This window comes from Oryx dammah, unplaced genomic scaffold (genome assembly GCF_014754425.2).
Source record: "Oryx dammah isolate SB20612 unplaced genomic scaffold, SCBI_Odam_1.1 HiC_scaffold_13, whole genome shotgun sequence".
Taxonomy (NCBI): Eukaryota; Metazoa; Chordata; class Mammalia; order Artiodactyla; family Bovidae; genus Oryx; species Oryx dammah.
In genome coordinates this window covers 47,653,207-47,680,116 of record NW_024070197.1, presented here as the reverse complement: position 1 = coordinate 47,680,116, position 26,910 = coordinate 47,653,207, and the positions used below count along the sequence as shown (strand labels likewise).

At 48.9% G+C, this 26,910-nt stretch overlaps 1 protein-coding gene across 1 annotated transcript in view; it reads right to left on the bottom strand.

The window, feature by feature from the left end:
* Nucleotides 1–15,186: 15,186 nt before the first annotated feature.
* N4BP1 (NEDD4 binding protein 1) overlaps nucleotides 15,187–26,910 on the bottom strand; it is a 54,246-nt gene continuing 42,522 nt past the window's right edge. Inside the window, exons 3-7 of the mRNA XM_040253856.1 lie at nucleotides 26,161–26,291; nucleotides 24,227–24,323; nucleotides 21,802–21,909; nucleotides 19,764–19,871; nucleotides 15,187–18,002 (exon numbers count right to left, since the gene is read on the bottom strand). Coding sequence (XP_040109790.1) covers nucleotides 17,645–18,002; nucleotides 19,764–19,871; nucleotides 21,802–21,909; nucleotides 24,227–24,323; nucleotides 26,161–26,291 — 802 coding nt within the window. The 3' untranslated portion in view covers nucleotides 15,187–17,644. The remainder of the gene's footprint in view (nucleotides 18,003–19,763; nucleotides 19,872–21,801; nucleotides 21,910–24,226; nucleotides 24,324–26,160; nucleotides 26,292–26,910) is intronic.

Below are 26,910 nucleotides of genomic sequence, written 5' to 3'. Positions count from 1 at the left end.
CCACAGGAGTGTCCTAACCAACAAGCCAGGCTCACAAAGGGGTGAGTGAGCTTTCAGGTAGTTCCAGCACCCAGGCTTCAAGTCCTCCAGCTGAGTCCCCAGGCATCAGAGATAGGCCACCCCCACTGGGTCCTTTCTTTCTACATTTCTGATCCAAAGAAACCATGAAAGATAGTAAACGGTCACTGCTGTTTAAGCCACTGCATTTGAGGGTAATTTGCTCTGCAGCTACGGATGCCTCGGCCAACTCGGTGGTCCTGCCCTCCCCGCCATGTGCACACAGCAGCGCTGGCATGATGGCTCTTTGCATGTTCTGTGAGCGATGCTTCATTTCCCACTGGAACGTAAGCTCCATGAGGCCGGAACCCTGTCTGCTTTGTCTGCTTTGTCCCCGCAGTGGGCACAGGGCTTGGCTCTGTGTTCACAACATGAGGCTTGAACGAAGCTGGTGAGAGGCAGGGGCCTGCTCCAGCAACCTCAGGGCAGAATTCCAGTGCTTCCAGGAGTCTCCTGGGCACCGGCAGGTGACAGAGCGAGGAGGTGCACCAGGATGGCTGGGGACCACTGGGTGGCTGCAGACGGCAGACCCTGATGGCCACTGGAGCTGATAGGCTTCAGACTCTGGTCCACTTGGCAGCTCCCCCTGATGGCTGAGGATCCTTCGTTCTCTTCCCAGGGCATTGCACACAACTAGCTGATTCCTGCAGGGGCCTTGGTGCCCCCTCACCCTGGAGTGCTCTGTCCCTCTGCACACTCCCACAGTCCATGGCTGTTACAGCCTGGCCCATCCCACATGTGTCTCCTCCAGGAAGCCTCCCACCATGGAGTCCCTTATATTTTGGATCACCCTTGTCACTTGTCACAGGATGGGTCATGCCCCCAGTGGCCCCTGGTCAACACTAGGGGGGAGGCCGTGTAAAGTCCTCAGACCATTGTGGGGGTACACAACAAGAAAATAGCCTCCCCCAGCATCTTCCCTTGAGACCTTTTCCCAGTCTCCTCTCCTCGGTTGAACCTTGCATCCACCCACCACCATGGCAACCTGCATCTCATGACAAGCAACAGCGGCATCATAGGAGGCCTGGGAGTCACAGGCCTTTGCCTCCATCTGTCCTCAGGGGTTCTTGCCCCCTCTCTTACCTTCAAGATCTTCCAAATGGCTGGATGCCTACTTGACATCTTGTTTAGGACCAGGGAGAGCACGGTGACCCCTTCTGCATAGTACCCGTTTCCTTTCTTCTACTTTCCTATCTTGATGAAGGCCACAGGAAAAAACAAACTGAGATTTACTTTTTGTGATTGTTGCGACAGCTTTTGTGTCCTTTGGACATTCAAGGAGGAGTCATGGTCCCCACCCCACCCTGCTGCCACCCACTGCCCATTGGGAAGTCAGCTAATCCTTCTATTCTGTTCTTTCGAGGCTGTGCTTATACAGACTTGACTGAATCACCAGCCTGGGAGAGAGGGAGGCAGAGTGTTCTGAGAACCCTGGGGGCTTTGTCCATGAATGAAAAAACACAGGAGGGTGTTTGATGGGGTGCTGTGTCAGGGACTGATCTGGGTAGATTAGCCAAAGCAGTGTAAAACTTAGCCCTTCTTAAATGGGGAGCCCAGCACCCTCTACCTAACTTTGGTTCCATAGGACCCTTTTGCTCTTCTCTCCACAAATGGTGACACTTGCTTGGCTCATGAGTCGTTCTCTTCAGTTACTTGAGTCCTCCCATCTCCTGGGCCCTGCATCGCTCTTGCACACAGACATGCTGCTGAATTCACTCTACCCATAGGCCCCTGGGAGCCGGCTGACAGTGGTGACTCAGGGTGGCACTGCCTATTTCCCCAGAGCATCTTCTTAGAAAGGGATGGCCCTGCCCTACCCGGGTAGCTTTCTGCACCACTCTCTGCCCAGCTTCTAACACCTGTCTCTGGGTTGCTTCCTGGCGTTTTCAGTGGGGCTTCTGGCAATTGCAGCTCGCCTGAGCTTGCAGCGTAGCAGGAGTAAGGGTGTTTGTGGGGGGCACCAGAGGACCATGGCATCCCTGGCCTGTGTCCCTCTCCAGGGAACCTCAGAATGATGGCACAAAGGGACTTAGGCACAGAGCTGTGTCTTTCTAGTGAGACAGTCACAGCATCTGCCTCATCCAGTGTCCCTCCCGCGGCCCCACTGGGAGGTGGCAGTGGTTGGCTGAGCTCAGGGGTGGAAACTGAAAGAACTAGGGTGGCACTGAGCCAGGACTGTGCATCCATAGGTTGGTCAGTCACCTACGATGCGGCAAAGAACTCTGACCTGTCGGGGTGGTGTTAGCTAAACTGATCAGATTTGGACTAGATTAGAGAAAGCAGAAGGACTGAGCAGCTGGGAGCAAAAGGAGACCAGAGTTGCCCTCAGAGAGATCCCAGGGCTGAAGCTGCTGCTATGCACGTGACACCTGGGCAGCTCGGGACCTGGAGTCCTAGTGGGTCACAACTGTGCTTCCCTCCATCCCTGCCTCTGCCCTGCCCTGTGGCTGCCACCTTGGCCACTGTCTGGCCAAATATATCTGTGTTCAGTGTTTATCTGGAAGTTTTATGCTTTTGCATTGAGAGCTGACTTTTGTATATAAGATTTAGGTAGAGGTTTTATTTTTAACAATTTATTTATCAATGCTGCTGCCTGGGCTTTCTCCAGTTGTGGTGAGCAGGGGCTACTCTTTGTTGCTGTGTGAGAGCTTCTCATTGTGGTGGTTTCTCTTGTTGCAGAGCACAGGTTCTAGGTGCACAGCTTCAGCAGTTGCAGCGTGTGGGCTCAGTAGTTATAGTCACGGGCTTAGCTGTTCTGAGACATGCTGGATCTTCCCAGACCAGGGCTGGAACCCATGTCTTCAGCATTGGCAGGTAGATTCTTAACCACTGGACCACCAGGGAAGTCCAGAGATTTTATTTTTTGGCTTATGGATTTTCTGTGTTGCATCATAAATTATCACAAATTTAGAGGCTAAAAGGCTTAAAACAAAACACATTTATTATCTCACAGTTTCTGTGGGTCAGGAGTCTGAGCACAGCTTAGTTGGGTCATTGTAGGGGCTCGTTGGGCTATGTTTTCATCTGGAGGCTTGACTGGAAAGAGTATGCTTCCAAGCTCATCCAAATTGTTGGGGGAATTCCTCTTGCTGGTGACTTTCAGCTCCTACAGGCCACCTAGTTCCTAGAAGTCTCTCTCTTGCAGTTCCTTGCTTTGCGGGCTTTCCAAACACAGCTGCCTACTCCAACAAGTCATCAGGGAGAGTCTCTGGAGCAAGTGGCCAGCAAGATGGAGCCTCATACAACATGAGGTAGCCATGGGAATGACATCCCATCACTTTGCCGTATTCCATTGGTTAGAAGCAAGTCACAGGTCCCACCTACCCTCAAGAGGATGGGTTTACACAAAGGTGTGAACACGAGAAGGCAGGAGTCGTGACGGGCCACCTAAGAGTCCATCTGTCACACTGTCATATCATTTAATGAAAAGATGATCCTTTCTTCATTGAATCCCTTTTGCACTTTTGTCAAAAATCAGTTGATCATATTTGTGTGAGTCTATTTCCGGACACTCTTCTATCCCATTGATCTACATGTCTGTCCTTTGGCCAGAAACATAATGTCCTGAGACGGTAGATTTCTACTAAATCCGGAAATCAGGTAGTGAGATTCTTCCAACTTTGTTGTTCTTTTCCAAGATTGTTTTTGGATATTCTAGGTTCTTTTGCTTTTCAACATGTTTTAAAATCAGTTTGCATGTTTTTACTAAAAAAATCCTGCTGGAAGTTTGATTGGAGCTGCTCTGAAGTGATTTAAAGTAGTGATAAATCTATAAAAGTGATTTTAAAATGTGACAAGAGTTGAAAACGGATTTGTGTTTACATTGAAGAAACTCCAGATTTCTAGATTTTCTTGAAAAACAAAAACAGGAAGATGGGGCCACACCAGGCCTGTAACAATTGTCGCATGGCAATGGTCGCTGCTGCTTTGTCCCATGCTCTGCTCCAGCAGTGCTGCTGCCCACCTGGCCCCTTCGGCTCTGGGGTCTGTGGTTCCTGCATTAGGCTCTGGCTTTGGGGAAAGATGCCCTCTTCGGTACTCTGCATCTGGTTAATATCTTGCAGTCGTTCAGAACTCAGCTCTAAAGTCAGGGTTTCTGGGTGACTCTTCTGGACCTGAACAGGGGCAGGACTCCAGGCTGGTAATCTGGGAGCTCCCTGTGCTTTCTCAGTCCTTGGTCCAGGGGTGAGGGGCTTGTCGGTGTGATTCACGCGGTTCAAGGTCTCTCTCTCACAGAGCTCCCTGAGGGCAGGGACCATGTCTTCTGGTCACTGCTGTATCTTCAGTGCCCGCCATGGTGTCTACACGGGGGAGAGCTCAGTGAACGTCCAGTTTAAGGACAGATGAGCCCTTCTCCTGGGCTGTAGCCAATGAAACTTTAAGCTGGTCCTCATGTCCCTGCTTCCTCTGCACCCCCACCCTCTTGGTCTCACTTGATGACGTTGTGTCTGTGAAAATGGCCCACCAGGATCCTCGTGTCTCCGGCCTGCAAACTGTTAACTTCTAACAGACAAACTGCACTCCCAGCCTGCAGCCTCCTGGCCTGACCAAAAGGTTTTAGCTGCTTTTCCTTCTTTACCTGTTTTAATTAATTTTTAAATTAAGGCAATATTTATGTACATTAAAACATAAAAATATAATTTAGTCAGTGTTTTGACAGTAGTTTTGACCCATATACCCAGCACTCAAAACAAGATATAAAGCAGTTCCAGGGGACTTTCCTGGTGGTCCAGTGGCTTCGACTCTGAGCTCCCAACACAGGAGGCCCAGGTTCCATCCCTGGCCAGATCTGCACGCCACAACTCAGATCTGCAGCCAAATAAATATTAATATTAAAAAATAAAAGAGTTCCATTGCCCCAGAAAGTTCCCTCAGGGCTTCCCTTCACTACTACTTTCTCATTGCTATTCCCATAGAGTAGTTTCACCTGTTCTAGAACTTTCTATATGTAATTAATGCAGCATGTACGCTTCATCTGGCTTTTCTCCCTCAGTGTAACGACTGTGGGATTCATACATCCTGTTGCATCACCTGTACAGCCAGAATGGTACTGTCTGAATATCTGCTGAGTAATAGTCCATCATCTGGATGTTCCACAATTGGTTTGTCATGTCACTTCTTGGATGCTTGAACTGCTTCCTGTTTGGGTGATTAGGAATAAAGCTGCTATAGATGTTCTTGTACAAGTCTTTTTGTGGACATATGTGTTCATTCTCTTCAGTAAATACCTAGGAGTGGAATATGCTGGGCCATAGATATTCATCTAACTTTTAAGAAACTTCTGCTTGCTTTCTAAGGAAGTCTCAGTTTATTCTTCCTGCTCTTGGCCTCCTGTTCTCTGGATGAGAAAAACAGATTCCAAGAATCAGCAAAGATCAGAGCTGGACGAGTTTTCAGAGGCCCACTCTTCACCCTGAAGTGGGGGAGGGGTGGAGTCTGTCCAAGGAAGCCTGGTGAGACCTGGAAGAGCCAGAACTGGACTGGTGCCTGCATGCTAAGTCGCTTCAGTCGTGTCCAACTCTGTGAAGCTATGTGTGAAGCTCTGTGTAGCCCTCCAGGCTCCTCTGTCCATGGGATTCTCCAGGCAAGAATACTAGCATGGGTTGCCATGCCCTCCAGAGGATCTTCTGGACCCAGGGGTTGAACCCAGGTCTCCTTAATCTCCTGCATTGGTATGTGGGTTCTTTACCACTAGCACCACCAGGGACTGGTGGCTCCTGAAAAATTTGCTCCTATTTTCAGCCAGGTTGAGCGCATCTGTTCTTGGAACCAGGTTTCTTGAGAGAAATATATGAAAAGAATTGCAAGCTCAAGCCCCGGCCTACTACTCACATAACACTCACCCCGAAGGAGTAATGGGAGATGCCAGCCAGGTAAGTGACCCACGCTACAGCACCAGTAGGACAGACGCCACACCGCCTCGTGCACAGGTGTCCACTCCCTGCAGCACATGTAGGACCTGCTGAATACACAGGACTAGCTGCCAGACGCTGATGTGCTGAGGGACAGGGGCCTTGCTGGGGGACTTCCTGGAAGAGTGGGCATGGAGCTGATGCCTGGAGAACTATCCCTCCCAAAGCTTGCAGCAATTTTACTTCCATGGGTCCGTCTCACAGAAGGCCAGTCCAGCAGCAGGGTGGGGGCTCACTTGTTTTACATCTGGGGATATTGATACTCCAAGAGGGAAAGGGACAAGCCCGAGGGAGTTCACAGAAGAGCTGGAACCAGAATTGGTGGTGGTGGTGGTGGGGGCGTTCCTTGACCTGAGAGGAGACGGGCTTGGGGGTGGCAGGGGACTTCCGCCTTCACAGTCACCCAGAGAGCAGCCTGCATGGACCTGGAAGTGTGAATTTCCGCTCTGGACAGCTGGTTGCAATTACCAAGGGCAAGACAACAGGCAGGCGAGGGGCGCCCTGCCTTTAGAGAAGGGTGAGGGAAGGCAGGGTGCTGAAAAAATGCCCTGGAATGCAAGCCAGCTGGACGGCTCTTCCTTGAATGTTCCAGCTTTCTAAAAAATGAAACTTTGCTACTTTTCTCTGGTCCACACCAATTGTGCATGTGATTCTGAAGACCTCATACAATTGTTAAAAACAAGAAAAGAGTGCTCTTTTTCTTGGAAAGCAATGGACAAGTGTTTTTCAGTAGATTCACTTGCCAGAGGGGACTCCTGGGTACTCCTGAGCACAGCTGGCTGGAAAAGCCCCCGAGTTCTTGGGGCCCCAACCAGCTCCAGGGCACGAGAGTGCACAGGAATCCTGGAAGCCGCCTTGCTGCTCTTTCTCTCGCCTTCTTTTTAAGGGTCCTGGTCCACCCTGTACAGAAGGAAGAGGGTGATGCCTTCTTAAAGCCCATTGGAAGTCAAGGTCGTGGTTACCTTGGTGAGGTGGGGAGGGCGCTGGGGGCTCCTGGGAGCTCACGTGTTCTGTTTTTTGTCTGGATGCTGGTGGTATGGTATGATGGGTTTGGGAACACTCAGAGAACTGCCTATTTATGACTTGTGTGCTTATCTATATGTCAACCACACTTCAAACAGTTAAAAAAAGAAAAAAGAAAAAACAAGGCCTGAGTTAAATCAATAAATGTTAGCTTCATTTAAAAGAATAAAGTTTCGACATGAAAAAAAAAATCAGATTTCAAATATTTTATTAACAAAAGCTTATCCGAAATCACTTGGTTTGCAAATTTTGCAATGAAACTGCTTTATGAATTAGAGTGATCTCTTTCTTGAGCTTTTTCTCTCATGAATTATACTGAATTTAGCAAAACATGCTGCTTGGCACATAATAAAAACCCAATAACTTAATAAACAAATGAATTTGGCTAAAACAAAGAAGTTTAAAAAAAGGACAAAGGAATTAAGTCTGTTTGAGTAATATAAGGCAGACAACAGGCATTATCTTGTGAAATGGGGATGACCAAAACTGAGGCATGCAGGAGTTAGGGAGGTTATACACTGTTGTGATTAGGAACGAATCTTCACCCCTAGAAAAGCCAACTTGCCCTTTTCCCAGAGAGGAGCCAAAGTGCCTTTCTTATACCAGGGAAGGCCCTGCAACTCTGTGGTCACAGGCGACTGGACAGAACACCCCTCGATCCCGGCTCTTCAGGGAAGCGACAAACGGAGGGCCCGAGGTGTTGCTGCCGGCCGTCTTGGGGGAAGATCTAGGCGTGACCATCTGGTGAAAGGCCACCACGTGCTGCTCTCAGGTGGGGCTCCCAGGGTGTCTCCTGGGAGCCCAGCGGGGATGCCTTGGGTGGAGCCCATCCCCAGTCACCTCCTCTACCCACCGCAGGAGCAGGGCTGGCTTAGCCAGAAACTTAGGCCAACTTTCTGTTCTGAGAGCCAGGAAGGGCTAGAGCAAGGGCTGTCTGCAAGGTGTGGGAACAGGCTTGGGAAAGGTTTTTCCAAAGAGAGGACCAGGTACCCCAGCTGGCCCCCAATTCAGAGAAATAAGAAGGCAGAACACATCCCTTAGGATGAATCCAGCCCTCTTCCCTGATGTCTCCAGCCTCCCCTATGGCCTTCCTCTCCAGCTGCTGATCCTCTGCCCTGAGTGCTCTCCATCCCCAGCCCCACCCCCTCCACCAGGCTGACCCCCATCCACCACACTCACACCTCTGTCTCTGGTCTCCTCCTATCATTGCCCATCCCAGCAGAAAAGTACTCAGAAGGGACTAGAGACTGACATCAGTGAGTGGATGTATGGACACCCTGCTGTGGCTTCCGGAGTCATTCACTGGACAGTTACTCACAGGCGTATGGACACAAGGGTTCGAGTCTCGGCCCTGCAGGTCTCGTCTCAGAACAGCCCTGCCTCCGTTTTCACATCTGTAGGATAGGGGAATCATTCTTGCCTGCCCCACTGGGCAGCTGTAGAGACCCACCCAAGCAGGAAGATGGTGAATAGCTGTGGGTGGGATTGTGAAGGACACCTTGAAAGATTAGACAAATGGGGTCTGGGTTCAGTCTGGATGGGGCCGTAGGGAAGGGATAGGGTCGAGGTTCATGTCGTCAAGTCACTTCCTGTTGGGAGGGCTCTCAACCCCAGGCCTCAGACTTTCCTGGGAGTCACCTTGATAGTGATGGCGGATATGGAGGCCCCAAAGGTGGGTGAAGCTGGGACAGTAATTCTGACAGTAATTCTCAGGTGGCAGCAGCAGATGGCTTCGAGCTGGATGCTGAGACTTCTGAGGCAGGAAGCCCTCTAATGCCACCCGCGCTGTGGCGGACGAGGGCCTCTTCCCACCAGCTGGCTTGTGCCATCAGCCGGTCACCTTCCACTGTCCTCACACAGCACGACTTCCATCTGCTGGTGATGCTCAGGCTGATGCTCAATGCTCATGTTCAGGGCCTGGGCCAAGAAAGCTGGAACTGTCAGACGACTAGAAACACTCTGAAGGAAGACACCGCCTCTCCCAGTGGGGCAGCAGATGAGATCTGGACAAGGGCTTGCCTCACCTAATGGCTGGGGGCTGCCGGAGCCCAAGCCCACTGACCTCTGCCTGTTGAAATAGGAGGTCTTCATGTGGCAGACTCCTCCTGTCTTCAAGGCACGCACTGACCCCGCTGGGCTCTCAGGCCCTGTCAGCATGTGTGGAGCAGTGACAGGGGTCTACAGGGTGGGTAATGGGTGGCAGGAAGGCCCTTGCTTGGTAGAACAGAGGCCAATGTGCTAGGAGGTCACCAGGAGCTCCACTCTGTCTTTGTTCAAAACCGTCCCCAGGTTTAAGTAGAGCCAGGAAGTGAGGACACACAGCTGGGCTGGTGGTGGGAGAAATGACCAAGCCAGCTGCAGCCACGTCACAGGAGAGAGGGCCCCATGCCTCTGCTCCCTCTGCTCTCCTCCTGCTCTGAGTCTTGCCTCTGCGGGGCCAAGGATTTGTAAAATACCGGAAGTTGGATGAGACATCGAGGACAAGCCCTTACTAGAGCCGCACGTGGGACGGAAGGTGGGTGTCAGGAAAGGAAAGGACTGTCAGGGGCCAGGGCCTTGTCTTGGGATTTCATCCCAGTGGGACCAACTCTTCACGGGATGTTGGTTCTCAGTCGGGCTCGCTGGGATGCCTGGGCTTCCGTTCACTTGTTGTGAGCCAGTGTCCACAGCTTCTCCCGGCCAGTCCGGGGTGAGGCCTGGGCGCCAGTGTATTTACAGCCCTTCCTCCAGGTGGCTCTGATGCACATCAGGATTGAAAACCACCCATTATGAGGGTGGCGGCCTCACTTTCATTCAGAGATGAGGGGACTGGCCTCATCTGAGAGGGTAACTTCCTCTGATTACACAGCAAGAAGGGCCAAGGCAGGGCCCACACACCATCACTGCTAGGGCTGGGGGAGCACGGGGCACTTTGGAAAGGGCCCTTCTGGCCTTCTCGCCTCCCCCAGCACCGTCCAAGGCATGGAGCGGCTGCTCGGGACAGCTGGGGGACGGGGTAGAGGGGCCGGCAAGTAGAGCACAGAGGATTTGGTGCTGGGCCTCCAGCCCTACCCCCACCACTTACCACTGGGCCTCAGGTTCCTTAGCTTTAAAGTGGGAGTAAGCGCCAGGGCCCTGACACCTCAGTGGGAAGGGGCTGCAAGGCGGGGGTGGGACCTGCTGTTGCCGTCGAGGGACCCTCCGGTCTGGGAGGTTGTGAGCCAGTGTCCACAGCTTCTCCCGGCCAGCTGCAGGAGGCCCTCTCCTTCCTGCGGCCTTTTTTGGTGTCTGAAACCCTAGACTGATCCCGGAGCCAGACAGGCGGGCAGACAAGCACATTCTTTTCAGGGGAGGCCCCCTCCTCCTCTCTCTGAGAGCCGCGAGGGGAGAGGGCAGGGCCTGCCCAGGCTTGACCCCAGACTGGGTTTCAGGCTGTGAGGCCAACTCGGGCTCCCTGAGGACCTGTGGAGGGAGTGGGAAGGAAAGCCCCAAAGGCCACCGTCTGCGGCGTGGAGTCTTATGGGAGGAGGTGGCAGGGGGTTGATTCCAGAAGCCCCAAGGCGCAGGCGCTGCAGCTCCAGGGCGCTGATGACCAGTTTCTGGGCAAACCCCTGCCTGCCCAGGCTCCGTTTCCCCGATGACTGTCATCAGCCCTGGAACCACATATGACAGGAGACTGGAACCCGAGCTGCAAAAAGGCTGCTTTCAGTTTCAAAAGCCATTAAAGTCCATTCGACTGCTCTGAGTCCCCGTAAAAGAGTAGAAAGGAGGGCATGACGCACACAGAGGTGTACTCCAGACGGCGCTTCTACAGTGCTGGTCAAGTTAAAACAAACAAACAAGAAACAACAATGTGCTCCCAGCACCTCCCACAGGAACCGGGCTGGATGTGGGCCCCACTCCTCAGGAACGGGGGAGGCAGCTTCCTTCCACAGCCTCCCTCTGGCCAGCAGGCTGACCACCTTGACCCAGGTCACAAGCCCTCCATTCTGGTCACTGGATGGAGGGAGGCAGTCCATCTCGGGTGCCATTCTGGCTGCCAAGTCACCTTGGCGGAGTCTGCCTCTTGGGGAGGTGAAATGGCCTGTAGGAATTCAAGTCCTGCATCCTGGACACACACACACACAAACACACATGCTTTGAGACACACACACGAGCCTGAAATAGCCTTCAGGAATTCAAGTCTTGCATCCTGGACACACACACACGCTTTGAGACAGACACACGAGTCTGAAATGGCCTGCAGGATTCAAGTCCTGCATCCTGGACACACACACACACGCCTCCAAGATGGAGACTTCAAGGAGCGGTGGGAGGGGCGGATGAGTCAAGATACAGCCTGGAGGGGCTGCGTCAGCCAGGGGATCAGCGCTCCCTCACTCTGTGGCCAAGCAGTGGCTCTGCTGGCATGCCCCCTGGGTCCCTCCCTGCCATGAGCCCCCCAGGCACTCAAGGGCACCGAGCGTGTCAGAGGACTGACGTCCTGCCCAGCGGACAGCAGGACCTCTGTGGCCCTGAGGAGGGTCTAGACCACACTCAGGATGAATTGGCAGGAACAGAGAACATTCAGCATCCGGAAGACAAGGTCTCCGCCTCTGGGATGGCCTACAGGGTGTGAACAGTCTCGTTAAGTGTCTGCTGGGCTGCGGGGCAGAGCCGGTCGTGACCATCACTGAGGGGGTTCTGTCAGGCGCTGCTCTAGGCCCGCTTCTTCCTCGTTGCAGCCCCAGACTAGGAGGGCTGGCCCCATCATGGCTGTCTTACCAGTGACAACATGGCAGAACGTGGAAGGTCTAACTCCCAAGCAGCCGGCCTGGCCTCTGTCCAGGTAGGGGACAGAGTAAGAAAATCCACATGAAGGTGTTTGTGAGACACAACCGCAAGAGGATGAAGATGCCATGGACCAACCAGCCTGTTTGAGGGTGGGGGTGGTCTCCTGAGGTTCCTTGAAACCTGACTAGGGGGACACTCCTGCAGCACTGACACACTGGTCTTGCTGTGTGTGTGGTCAGTCGCTCAGTTGTGTCTGACTCTTTGTGACCCCCATGGACGGTTGCCCGCCAGGTTCCTATGTCCATGCAATTTCCCAGGCAAGAATGTTGGAGTGGGTGGCCATTTCCTCCTCCAGGGTATCTTCCCAACACACGATCAAACCCGGGTCTCCTGCTTGGTAAGTGGATTCCTTACCACTGAGCCACCTGGGGAGCACTGCTCTTTGGGATCTCCCTAAAGATGTGATGAGCCTCCCTTATTTAATCTGCCAAGTGTATGGACAGTGATAAGTATTTCACTTAAAGAGTCTTTGATTTCAAGGGATGTAAACCCAACATAAAGGAAAAGTGAAGCGTGTCAGGGTAACAGGCATCTGGGGAAGAATGTGAGTGCCATCAGGTTTCCATGACAACAGGAATCACACTGTCATGCTTCTGCTTCTCTCCACCCCGCCTCCCACCCAGGGCAGAAAACAGCCTCCATGAGATCTGAGCATGACACGTCTTAGCCCCCACCACCAGAGGGGGCAATCACAAGGCATACTCTGACTGGCCTAGATGGGCCACCTTGCGGGCAGCAGGTCAGAGCACACTGCTTGGCTCAGCCGGGGGCAGGTGCCCATTCCTGGACCTGGTGGTGTTAGAGACTCGACAAGAAGGAAAAATGGAGAGCAGTGGGTTCCAGGGAGCAGCTGCCGAGAATCTGATGCTTGAAGGCCGTGCTGGCTGCTAGATGCCGCCGTCAAGAAGGCACCATCCTCCAGGTCAATTGAGCAGACTTTATTGAGCACCTATTAAGTGCAAGGCACTGTGCTAGGTGCTGAGGGAAATACAGAGAGTGAACACAGAAAGCCCTGCCCACGAGGAGCTCACAGTCTAGAAAAAGAGGTAAGACAGGGTACACAATCAGCCGCAGTGACACCAACCAGAGAGGCGAGTGCCGAAAGCAAGACACAAGTGCTGCAGGGTCATGGAACACCAAGAGGCTGCTTCTGGTCAGCAGCTTTAGGCAAGGGCAGAGAGGACACAGGGCTGGGCCTTTGAGGGGGAAGCCATCTGGGAGAAAGGGCATTTTTAGCAGAGAAGAGATTCACTCGGAGTGGGAGCCCACAGGTGAATGAGGAAATTGTGCGGCTGCAGTGAGTGGGCCATCATGTACGACTGGGAGGTAGACTGCCAAGGACACTAAGCTCAGGAGGGTCTAAACTTGATACTCTGGTCAAGAGAGCCAATGGTCACCGACCAAGAAGAGGGGTGTGCAGAAGCGTATCTTCAGAGGATGAATCTAGCAGCTTGCAGTCTCAGGGGGGTAGTTAGAGGGGGAGAGCTGTGATGTGGGCTGACAGGTCAGAGGCTGATGCCCACAGGGAGGCCATGAGCACAAGATGCAGCGGGGGGGCGCAATGGCCAAAAAAGGGACAATGGAGGATGAGGGGACCTTGTGGCAGGGTGGGTGGGAAAAGACAAGAGAACAGATGCAGGCAGAAGGCCTGGGGGGCAGTGGGTCTGGGGATGTCTCAGGGCTTCTAGGTAGAGCTAAAGATGCACTCATAAGGGGCAGGGCTGGAGCTGAGAGTCACTTCAGCAAAAAAGGGGCGGTTCGAGTCAAGGAAGTGTGCTGATCTCTAAGGGTGAGCAATTCTCAAAATGTGGGCCATGGACCACCTGTGTGGGAACCATCCAGGGAATTTGCTGAAATGGCAGATTTCCACACTTTACACCAGAGCTACTGAATAAACCTCTCTGGGGGTAGTGCCCAGTCATCTGCATTTTTATTAAGAACTGCCCTCCCTATCATGCGTCCCACAGCTGGTCTGAAGTTTGGAAACCACCTGTTGAGCTGGTCTTTCTGCTGAACTGGCCTTTAGGTAAAAGAAGGAAAAGGAATGAAGACTGTTTAGGAGTGAGGGAAATCTCAGCAGGGAAAGTAAGGGTCAACAGTCGCAAAGAGTCGGACATGACTGAGCGACTGAACTGAATTACTCCTTGGAAGGAAACTTATGACCAACCTAGATAGCATATTAAAAAGCAGAGACGTTACTTTGCCAACAAAGGTCAGTCTAGTCAAGGCTATGGTTTTTCCAGTGGTCATGTATGGATGTGAGAGTTGGACTGTGAAGAAAGCTGAGCGCCGAAAAATTGATGCTTTTGAACTGTGGTGTTGGAGAAGACTCTTTAGAGTCCCTTGGACTGCAAGGAGGTCCAACCAGTCCATCCTAAAGGAGATCAGTCCTGGGTGTTCACTGGAGGGACTGATGTTGAAGTTGAAACTCCAACTTTGGCCACCTCATGCGAAGAGTTGACTCATTGGAAAAGACCCTGATGCTGGGAGGGACTGGGGGCAGGAGAAGGGGATGACAGAGGATGAGATGGCTGGAAGGCATCACCGACTCGACGGACATGAGTTTGAATGAACTCCAGGAGTTGGTGATGGACAGGGAAGCCTAGCGTGCTGCAATTCATGGGGTCGCAAAGAGTTGGACATGACTGAGCGAATGAACTGAACTGAATTGAAAGGTCAACAATGTCATGCTATAGTTACTGAATGTGGACATGGAAATTCAGGACTGGGAAAACGTTTCCTAATTTGGAAACTGACTGGTCTCCAATGACTTCCCTCGATTAATCCCACGTGATGGGGTGGAGGCCAAGTTTGCAGACACAGAAGTGAAAAGTGGGAGGGGGAAGGAAGGAGCAATGAACAGAGATCCTTAGGGAAATCAGGTTGTTTTACTCTCAGGATCTGAAATATGCAGGGAAAAATGAGAGAGGTAGATAAGAAATGGAGTGAGCAGCTGGGAGATGAGAGGAGATGGGCTGAGGGGCCCAGGATAAAGGGGCAGGTGGGGACGTAGAAGGGTGCTGGGGAGGTAGAGGTGGGGGGGAATTCCTTAAGGAAGGCCACGTCTCAGGGGTGTATGGGAGGCAGGCTGGGCCTGAGGTGGGAGTGATGCCAAGGCCCAACTCCAGGGGGCCCAGGGCCATTTCCCATGGTGGGGGGAAGGGCATGAGACTCAGTGGGGGTGGAGGTTCAGAGCATCACGGATTCTATTTGCGGATCGTATTCCACAAATGCCACAATAAGCCTAAGCGATAAAGGAAGATTATCCCTCCTCTCACTGACACCAAAAGCTACAACAGGTCAACGGAGTCCCTGGTGGCAGTCACGCCCTGCTAAGCCTGCCAGAACAACGCTGACCCTTCATCCAGGACGGCTGAGCCTTCTGTTTTTCTAGCCACTGGACTATAGGGTCTCAAACACTGACTACTTGACAGAAAGACCAAACCAGTCTTTCTTCTCCCAGGTGGCAGTCTGGGGCATGGGGAAGAATGTAAGCCCAGAGATCATTCAGCATCACTGCCTACTTATTCTTTAACTCCAGACAACTTCTCTGAGTCTACCGAACGAGGGTGGCGCCCTCTGCCCTGCCACCTGCTTCAGAGGAATGCCATGGAATACAGGATGCTGAGTCACCTGGAGGAGTTACAACACTGCTGCAGACACTCCCCAAGGTGGCTCAGAAAACCTACCAGGGGAGGTAGACTGAGAGTATGAACACTGAGCCTGGTATTAAGAGGAGTCTGAGAACAGGTAATGACTTCTTAAAATAATGGTTTGAGAATTGAGCTTTAAAATATTAAATTTAACTACACTTGATAAGATTTCAGAAAGAACTGTGGATTCTGTTTCATGTTATAATTTACCAAGGTAAGTAAGTAATGCTTTTCTGAAACTCCTCCCACTTACCTTTTGCACTCTTCCTTCCTGTACCCAAGAAAGAGGAAAGGGGCTGGTGGAGCTCTCAGAGACAATACCAAGATCACAGAGGCTTATATAATTCAAAGGTCAGGTCACTTCTAGAGCCTAGAAAACTCCTGACCTCTAGGCCTAGCCAGCTCTACCTAGCATCAGTGGGGCCTCAGCCCCACTTCCAGGAAGACCAGTGGCTAAGTCCTGACAGTCAAGGCGTGCCCCTCGGGTCCTTCTCTGAACAGGAGCAGTGCTGGATTGGCAAGGCCACTTGACCTGGAAGGTAAAGTCACTGTGAGAGGGACCCAGCCCTCACACCTCTGCTGTTGTTTTTAAAAACCATCATTTGTGAAGCTGAGGCACAGGGGCTGTGACTGAAGTTGCCTTCTGGCCTCCACCTGCACAGCTGGATGACTTGGGTATCCTACCCCCAGCTGACAACCAGCTCCACACCAGAATGCATCTTAAAGGCATCCAAGAGAAAACATGACTGAAGTCTGAATTTGGCCACCCGAGGACTCTGGACTCACCCCTGGAGGGAGCACTGTGGGGAGCCAGCCAGGTCTGCTCATGGCCAACTAAGTCCCTTCACCATGAAGAACGAATCTGCATTGAGTCCTCTGGAACTGTTTCTGGGGGCCACAAGAGATGTGATCTACAAGGCAGATGTGAAACTGATCGTGAGCAGCCTGGGGAAAGCACAAGTATAAAATACAAAGCCCTTTGAAGGTCCAGAGAACAAGAATGATGTTAACAGTTAATTATCCAGAAAAAGAATTTTCACTGACAAAGAATTTAGGCAACACTGAAAACACAATACTAAGATATCAATTCTGAGAAAGACCCATAGGAAGGGCAGCTTAGGAGAACACTAAAGCGATTAATACAGGAAAAATAAATATGGGGCTCTGGGCCCCCACAGAAGCTACTAATGCTATTTATTGGCTTGGGTCATTCTTGAGAATAGAAAACCAGTTTTTTGGCAAAGCTGCACAAACTTCACATGGGGCGTCTCCCAAGGTTGTGGACACCAAACTACTGTAATAATGACGCTATTCACCAAACTTCCTCACATCCCACTAGTATCTTCAGAGCTAAGATGTGACTTCTAGAGTCAGTCAGGGACCGAGTGTGAGTGTCCCAGCCATGCATGAGGGATCCAGTCCACAGCTGTGGACTTGGGCCCATCCAGACAGAGGGCACTTGGAGCCTCAGTCCCCTCTTCTGCAGGGTGGGAAGGGAGGAAGGGCTGGACTACGTGGACTCTCAAGTTTCTCCCAGCCGGATACTCCGTGCGCCTAACTCTGCCCTGGTCATTAACAACGGCTAGGCACAAGGTGCCATCTAGTGGCACCACTTGTCCACTCTCACAAATGGCTCCAATGAAAGACCCCAGAGGAGCAAAATTAACTCCTACGGACTCTAATTCCAGGGGTGAGGGTAGAGGAGACTAGGAGGGTGAGCACACTTCATGTCAGTGGACGTGACATAGTCATCTCAAGAAAATATACTTTAAGAGTTCTTGCTTTCCCTAAGAAAGCAACTTTTTTTTTTTTAAGAAAGGCTAACCATATCCATTTGTCAATATTTTCAGCATTAAGGAAAATAGTTTAAAAAACATAAAAATGTAAGTGCACTCAAGAGTAACTGCTATTAAACAGTTCTGAACAGGCAGAAAATGTAGACTTTCCTTTTACAGAAAATGTTAAATCTGTAATAGCAGCATAATGTATATATATAAAAAAGCTGGTTTTGAAAACCCAGATTTTTTTTATACACAAAACATCTGTGTTTTTTTTTCTCCTATACACTACAACAGCATTTCCACTGGGAAATCGGTTTCTTCACATTATGTCACTTCCTGCTGCCACATGCAGATACTAGCTTGAGTGTATGTGTCTTCAGCCCAGAGCCCCAGCTCCCAACAGCCTTCAGTCCAATACCATGGCGGAGAGCGCGTTCAGGTCTTTCATGTATGGATGAGCTGCCAAGATCTGGTCGATTTTCAGTTTTTGCTCCGAGTCAGGGAAGATCTTCAGAAGGGCTTCCCTCAGCTCGTTGGTTTCTGCAGGAGATCTCTGTGCTGGCATGGGCAGATTCTGCTGGATGTTGGGAAGGTTAGGCAAAAGTGGGAAGCGGGGTTGCTGAGGAAGCCAGTGGCTGGGTGGGGTGCCCTGAATCCGGGTCGGAGGCTGGTGGCTGGTGCTGGCTGCCTGGGCGCCAGGGACTCTGAAGCTGGGGTCAAACATGCCCACATTTGGCAAGGCGTTGAGTAGGGGCTGCATATCTCTGTGAATGGAAGCAAGCCCTGGTGAGCTAGGTTAGGAGACAAACAAGAAATCTGTCTAAAAATATCTGCCACTGACTCCAAAACTCAAGGAGCTGCTCTCTGGCCTCTGAAGCCAAGAGAAGACTGCAGCCACGGCATGGAGGGCAACCACCCAGAGACAGGCCGGTGGGGATGCGCTAACACCAGTTCCAGCCCAGTCGTGACCGGGAATGCTGGCTCTTCATGAGCCACTCCACTTCCTGGCCTGCTGCTGTGAGGACTGACCCCACCCCGCTGCTTGGCTCTGAACCAGGGTGTACCAGGAAGCTGTCAAAAGATCTGGACACAGGACCATACCCTCTTGCAGATTCAGATTCTCTGTGGGGCCAGGCTGATGGGGATCTTTGGGCAGAGAGGCTGCCTGCCCAGCCCCTCAAGTCTGAGTGAGATGTTGGTGTCTACAACTTGAACACACATGAGTGTGTCTAGGGCATCTCTACCATTAAAAAGCCCCCACTTGCTCTGCTTGCAGCAAAGAAATGAGGCTGACTGAACACTTTTCCCAATTTCAAAAGCTCAGTCCCTCCGTGGGGGCAGGGTGTATGTGTGTGCAATGACTAACTTCGTATTCAATGGCTCTTACGTGAGCAGGCAGGACTGACCCTGATGCCAGGCTGCTGAGGCTGGAGAAGGAGATAGAACTCTCCTTCTGTTAAGTTTGACCCACAGACCCTGATGCTTGCACACAGGCCTCAGGTCTTAAAGCCTAGCAGAGAATTTCCAAGTTAAGACTTTGGAAGAAAAATAAGATGTATGGCCATTCAGCAGGAGCTTTAATGGCTACCATTCTCTTGGTGGAGGCAGGTGGAGAAGCAGGACCTTTGGGAACGGAGCCCTCATCTGTGTAATCAAACACAAAGGCTCGAAAGAGAAATGATTCACAAGACCTGGGAGTGGAGATCATGCTGGTCTTGTGTGCTGAAGACAGTTCTGTGCGAGCCACCTGCCCGTTCCAATCCAAACCCAGAATCCCCCAAAGGCCCTGTCATAAACGGAGAGGATCAGCTCTAAACTCTCACTGTCTTGAAATGCTGGGGGAGCTGTCTCTCATTCTTTTCAGCTTACACCCCTTTCAGCTGAGAAATACACAGAAATGTAGCTTATTTCACTTTTTAAAAAGAGAAAAGGCCTATCACCGGGGAATACAATCTGCCACTTAGGTGCACAGGACTAACAATGTCCATTCTTGAGAGCTCTGAAGATGGAAACGCGTCTTTAAACACAAACAAACCCCAATCTACAAGAAAGAGAACCTAAGCTATAAAATTCATTTCCGACAAATATAGAATACTTGTCTACTCGGTGAGGTAGACAGTAACAGTTTCCCAGGTAGTGATTCCTGAATAGTAAGTAAATTCATATAAGCATAAAATATTCAAAGTAAATGACTTGGCGAAATGAACTTAAAAAGACACACACACACAGAGCCTGGTCAGCACGCACTAGTGCGCGGCCACCAGCACCACCTGCCCTGTCTTCTCTGACCACAGAAAGTCTGGCCCCCCACCTTCTCTTCCGGGACTAACACCAAATGAGCCACCGATGAAGATTCGGTCTCTGGGAGACATGCCACCTACATTTCACCAGCACTAACTCTAAGGCTGTTTTTGGAAATGAAATGCCATTCATAACATTCAGGGGGAGAGTGCACTTGCACTTGAAGCACAGACAACTGGAACAAGTCTGTAAACACAAGACAGCCCGGGAAAGGAAATAAATACCTAAGGAAGACTTCCTTCCGAAGAAATTCTTCTAATCGAGGTCCACTTCTTCCCAGAGGGTCATCAGGAACCATAAATATGTCCCCCACAAAGGTATACTGGAGCAATCTACAACAGGGAGAATAATTATAGTGTGGGAGAAAAAAGGAAATTAAAAGACTGCTTAACCGAACCCACCTGCAATGCAAGAGACCCCAGTTCAATTCCTGGGTCGGGAAGATCCACCAGAGAAGGGATAGGCTACCCATCCCTTCTTGGGGTATTCTTCTATCAGTATTCCCTTCTATCAGTATTCTTGGGCTTCCCTTGTGGCTCAGCTGGTGAAGCATCTGCCTGCAACAACGCAAACCTGGCTTTGATCCCTGGGTTGGGAAGATCCCCTGGAGGAGGGAAAGGCTACCCACTCCAGTATTCGGGCCTGGAGCATTCCATGGACTGTATATGTATAGTCCATGGGGTCACAAAGAGCTGGACGTGACTGAGAGACTTTCACTTAACAGCTAAAGCAAAGAAAACCAAACACACCCCAGTGAAACCACTTTCTCTTTTGTATACAAATACAATGGAGTAAGAAACTTTTACCTACTGGCTCTCATATTTCTTATCAAGACTTTCATATTTTTATCTGGGCTTGGGAAGCAGCTTCCTCCTTTCTTAATATAACGTTCAATATAACTTTGAAAAACAAGATGGAAAGACTGTCACCGTGGGATACAATGGGTGCTCAACAAAGGTTTAATTTTTGAATAAATGAGCTCATAAGCAAACCTACTGATGTTCTTTTAAAAAAGGGAATTAGTATATGAAGAAATACTGAAGGTCAGTTGAATATGATTTATCAAGTCTAGAAAAATGTTTTTAAAAATCCAAATGCCTGATTTGCTGCCTAGATCTTGGTTTCTGCCTGGCTTTATGACTTCTGAAGGCAATGGGTTGGTGTGTGAGTGAGTCTTCACTTAAACCTTCTATGCACACAGAGATGAGTGTCCGATAAACACTGACAATGAGCTCAGGGCACAAATCCAACAGAAACATGTGCTAGAAGATTAATGGCTTGTTAACTGTGCCCAGAAGGTCAAAGACCAATTCTCACTTCAGCTATCAACAACAGTTTCTTAACAGCATATGGGTCAAACGCATATAGTAACTAACTTTCACCTGGATATCATTTTCTAAAACCCTCTAATGTTCAAAAAACATAAATATCAGACAAGAGGCAACCATGAAACCCCCTAGACAGGTAAGTATGTAGTTACACTAGTTATATGCCAGTTATACCAGGTATACACAACCTCAAGATATGTTTTTAGGTTTCCAGCACTTACGACTCATCCTTGGCACTACCGTGAGACTACTGGTTTTTGGTAAGTCCTTGTCAGATGATGCTTGTTTACAGAAAGTCCTGGAAGCCTGTGTTCACTGATCTTAATGCAGCTGAACACACTCAGGGTGTCATCACAAACAGAAAACTTACTTTGTTATTTTGGATATTCAATGTGCTTTCAATACAGATGACTAAACTTTGATGGTAAAATGCTCAAGAAAAGTAGCCAATATTAAAAAGTAGAAGTATTCTTTCCTTTCCTCAAAGTGAAAACCCAGTCAGCATACTGATTTTGGTACTATCCTCTTGCTGCAATCACAGCTGTTATCAAACCTAGCCTTCATATTTCACTGTTCAGTAAAGCCCGGGGGAGGCCCAACGACTTGCTCAAGTGTCCCTCGGCATCAGGCCACGGTCAAGCTAGGTGGTCATTTCTGCTCCATCACACAGTTAACTGGGCCACAAAGATACTCCTCTTGCTAGGGGACACTGGTCTACAGAAGGCGCCTGTGGGCACCAGAGTGCCTTCACACATCGCCTGCTGGTGCTGCTGTGCTCAGTCCTCCCACTCACTGACAGGGGCCAGCGACCCTGCGGATTGGAAGCACAGTCTTATGGTACCTGTGGTCTCCTAAACTGCTTCCGAGGTGGATAAAACACAAACAGTAAACAACAAAAAACATCTCAGACCAAAGACAAAGAAAAATGTATTACCTTTTTGTAATTATTTCTCTCCAGGAGACTGACTCAGTAACAAATTCTCTGAAGTTATCATTTGTTACAATTATGCCACCAGTTTTGTCTGCTAAGTGCAGTAGAAACCTATGGTAATAGAAGAGTGGTTAGAACAGGCAAGCAGGCATCCCTCACTCAGAGTAGCTTTACTATAAAAAACAAAAGGATTTCCTCCTCACAGGAAAATCAAAGAATTTAACCAAGGCTGGGATGCAGAAAAGTTAAGCCCCTGTCAACTGAACATAAACTTGAAATACTAAACACCTGAAATTACTAGAATGATTAGAAATGAAGGTCTGGTTTTCATAAAATCTTTTTAAAAAATAATCTTAACCATAATTTACACATTTTTCTAGACAAGTTGTATTATCAATAGAGTGGGTAACATGATAATGCGTAAGGACTAGAGAAGGAATGAATCAGAATTGATGCCTGTGAAATCACTATTCAGTTTTCAGTTGCTAAGCTACGGTACTTTGGTTCTAAGATTAGCCTTGCCACAGTCAGCCTTGCATTTTTTTTTTTTTAGCCTAAATTCACATTTTCTGCTCTGACTTAAGAAGAGATGTCCAGAACTGGCATTAGGTTTAGTCCAAGTTATAGATACACTCAAATGCAAATTATGAGAAGATATATGGTGATCATATGGGCCTCCCTGGTGGCTCAGAGGTTAAAGCGTCTGCCTGCAATGCCTGGGTTTGATCTCTGGGTCGGGAAGATCCCCTGGAGAAGGAAATGGCAACCCACTCCAGTATTCCTGCCTGGACAAGTCCATGGATGGAGGAGCTTGGTGGGCTACAGTTCACAGGGTCGCAAAGAGTCGGACACGACTGAGTGACTTCACTTTCACTTTTCACTTTCATATGGTGACCAAAAAGTGTAACAAGTAAACATTACAGAGAATTCTATTTCATCATTCGAGATTATTCATGTTCAAACCCTCTTAATGAGAGATTTCTGAGGATAATATGAGTTTCATCCCCTAGTCAGGATGACCACATTTGTCTGAGGCAATGCAAACAAAGATAATGAAACAATAAAATAAGTGAAATCACTGGAATTAAAGGCACAAAACAACTGCTTTTATTATCAGTAGGGGGTACTTAAAAGGAGATCAAAAAACAAGCCTCATTAGTTTCAGAAATCTTAGGAAAACTTGATAAGTAAATATGATTTAGCATGAGTATCTTAAATTATTTCTAATTGGCATGAACAGTAAGTAGTAATGTTTGTCTCCAAGTATTAATGAAAATAGGCAGTAAAGCTTCTGGGCATGTACTGTGAATCGGGACACATGTTTACATCTGCTAAAAACCCAGAGAGCCATATAAATTAAGTGAAAACCTAGTTTACATACTTGCGTATACATTCAAATCCTGTAGGTGTGAGAAGGAAGCTGCTGTGTTAACAGCATCTGAAGGCTCTTCATAAGCCTGGCAGTCCAAACCGCCTTTTCATGTGAGCTCTCCAGGGTCCCTACCCAGTATCTCTGGAGCAAGGGTAATCCCTCCATCCCAATCCTTTCTCACCTACGCCCCTACCCCCAGGTGCTTCCTCCTGCATTCTTTCGTGCCATCTTGGATTCTCCCCAGATCTGGTCTCTCATACCAGCCTGGTGAAGGGCAAGAGGTTGTCAGTGGAGGCCCTTTGGACCTTCTGCTGAATGTCTGCTATCACTCCAAGTTATCTTCCCCTGCCAAGCTCCTCTTTTCATCTCTCACCCATCTGACCATCATTCACTACCTTGGGTTACAAGCTAAGCACTGTCTTCCACGTGAGGGAGCACTATGGTAGAACAATGAGGCAAAACCACCAGGGTGCTGTAAGTGCCAGAGGTCAGAGTGAAAGAGGGTGAGGGCAGGATAGCAGAGAACAGGAGGCCAGCACTTCAGTTCCTAGACACTCGTCTCAGCACCTGCTCCCTGAGCAATGTACCAACCTAAGAAAGGCAGCTTATTCCTTTAACACGAGGGTCAGCTGAGACCACCGTCTATTATATGGAAGAAATGCTGAGGGCTCAGGCATCACAGTGACAGACCGTCACCAGCCAGACAGAACCAGGAGGAGACAGAGGAAGTGTGAAAAGCACTCTTGAGGCTGCCACACCAAGACAAGACAAACATTACTTCTAGGAAGTATTTAAAAAGACTACAACTCAATATGGGCTTTTACTTATAGATTCTCAGCCATGTTTTATTAAAAAAGTTTTTTAACTCAATAGCTTCCTTGGTAATGTCCCTGAATGTATAACCTTAAAGACTATGAATGTTAAAATTCTCAAACTCGGGTCAAGCATGTCCTTTTAAGATGTGGATTCAGGTGCCAGATGAACTGTCTGGTGGAGCAGGTGGCTGGCTCCTCACCACCCCACACCCACTTTAGAAAGGAAAACAGCCTTTCATACCTGTCATCATGAGAAGCGATTCTTTCTCCAAAGACCATCCGTGCAGGAGTTAAAGATAATATTCCAAGCTCCTGGAGCTGGGTTAAGAAGTGCTGTTCTGTTTATGGAATAAGTTGAATACACATTCAGAAAAAGGCTATCTACCCAGATGTTTGAATAAATGAAAGCACCCCCAAATGTTTCACTTGAAGAGTTGTGGGTAACTTTTTTTCTATTGACTCACAAAGATTGCATTTCATGAACTTACTGGGAAGGGGGAAAAAATCAAGGAAGACATATTCCAAAACAAATGTAAAAATTGACTTTAGCTATTTTTTAAACTTAAAAATGTTCAACTTATTTGTTTCTTAAGAATAAACCATAAACCTATACATAAAGGATCTTACTATTAAGAACTTTTTCTCAGCTATATTACAAGCAATAGAGGACAAAGAGAGTGAGGGCCAAAATCCCTGAGAGAGGGCAGGGGATGGAATAGAAGAGGGATGCCAGAAAGGCAGACAGACTGTTCTGTCCTGATCCCGAAAAGGACTTCTTGGTCCCTATTCCAAGAGTCTGTCAAATCTCCCTCTGATTGCTACCCTAGCTAATCTCTTCTCTGTTATCGGTACAAATATTTACTGATTTTCATGGGAGTGGGTCATGACAGAGAATAAAAGAGGGCCAAAACCACAAATGAGTAATAGGCAAAATAGCAGCTACAGGCTCAGGGTCTGAGAGTCCCGCTACTGCATCCCTGCAATGGCACTCACCACTGCCTTAGGCTGAAATGTCCACACACAGTGCTTTATGGCTCTAGAAACGCACAGCACGTAAGACTTACAAGACTCTTTCAGGGAGCCTACTGCAAAAATGACTGAAATGAGTAGTTCTGCCTTATTCTCAAGTGCCCTTTGCTAGGACAAATACACTTCCCCTGAGGGAGGGAAGCTGGGATATCTGGGAAATGTACTTTTACCATTTCTACCTCAACGGCGACTAAGTTTTATAACTTCCTGGTGAATGTGCCGCGTGGGTCCTGTTCTCACTCTTCCTCCTCCCAGTCTACCTTTTATTTCCAGGTAGTCTGATGCATCGGAGAAGGCAATGGCACCCCACTCCTGTACTCTTGCCTGGAAAATCCCATGGATGGAGGAGCCTGGTAGGCTGCAGTCCATGGGGTCGCTAAGAGTCGGACACGACTGAACGACTTCTTTCACTTTTCACTTCCATGCACTGGAGAAGGAAATGGCAACCCACTCCAGTATTCTTGCCTGGAGAATCCCAGGGATGGGGGAGCCTGGTGGGCTGCCGCCTATGGGGTCGCACAGAGTCAGACACGACTGAAGCGACTTAGCAGCCGCAGCAGCAGTCCGATGCATCAAGCTGCTTGGCACAGCCCTTTCACCAATCTTCCTATTAAGACCCAAGAAAAGAAAAACCTTAACTTTCTCTGGATATTTCAGGATCCATAATTTAAAATCTTCTGAGTGGGGCCTGCAGGTCAGCCATGCAGTACTACACAGTGAACATAAATGACTTATATTAAGCTATTAAACAAACTGTTAAAAAGACATCTTATGTGAAGGTTCCAAACTTAGCAAACGATCATTTTCAGAAATACTATTTAAAGAGGAAGAAACCTAGCATAGTAGAAAGACATAATCAACTTTTTAGAAAGTCAAAGAAAATTTTTGTGATATATAATGAAGACTAACAGAACTTTTTATAAACATCTATTAAACTTTCCATCCTTCCCCCAAGTATGTCTTATGCTATAACACTCTCTTCAACTGATTTTTTTTTTAAACTGGGTCCAACAAATTTAGTTTTGTTTTTAAAGCTTTAAAGCTGCTGCCTATGGCACATGGCACTATTCTAAGTAGTGTGTGTTGCAATTAAGAGCCAACTGATTACCTAATTATTAGTAACCTGGAAAAATCAGTTTGTCTCACCTGTGACATTAGGATCACGCCTTGTTCTCCACTGTGGAACAAATACAGTGATGTTTCTGTTGCCGAGCTTCCAAAAATATTCAACCGCAATTGCAATTCCACGACAAGAAAAGAACTTTTTCAGACCATGGCTATATGAAAATAAGTAAAATTTATTTCAGTTGAAAGCATGTTTCAAGCATGTTAAGTTTTACCAGAATAAAGTGAAAAAGTAAAATCCACAAACAACAAAAACAATTAGGACAATATTTCCTTTAATGGTTTGCTGCTTTGCAAAGCCAAGAGAAACCATGATAGGAGAGGTGACTCAATAGTTTCATGATTTCTGTTTTATTCAGTTGCTTTGAGTGTGCTTCTGTGGTAGAGGGCAGTTTGAGCTTTGGGGCTATACATGTTTACGAAACCTTTTATGTTTGGTTTTAGATAAAGAGCCCATTCTCGAGAATCCTAGTCCACTGGCCTCCAAAAATCTCTGATGAATGTTAGAAGGAATTTGTGGCCGCAGCAGAAGCAGCTATGATCAGAATGATCCCATGACATGTTCTCACCACCACAGCTTCCAGGGGTTTCAAATGCATCTGCCTCCATCCAGGAGGGCTGCATCCCCTCTCTGGACAACTGGGAAACCAACTCAGTTTACAGCTTCCAGGAAACAAGCTGATGGCAAGGCTCACATGCAACTACCTGGGGGCCCTGGCATTTGAGTCTCGTGAAGGAAGCAGAAAGCAAGGGGAAAGTAATTAAACAAGG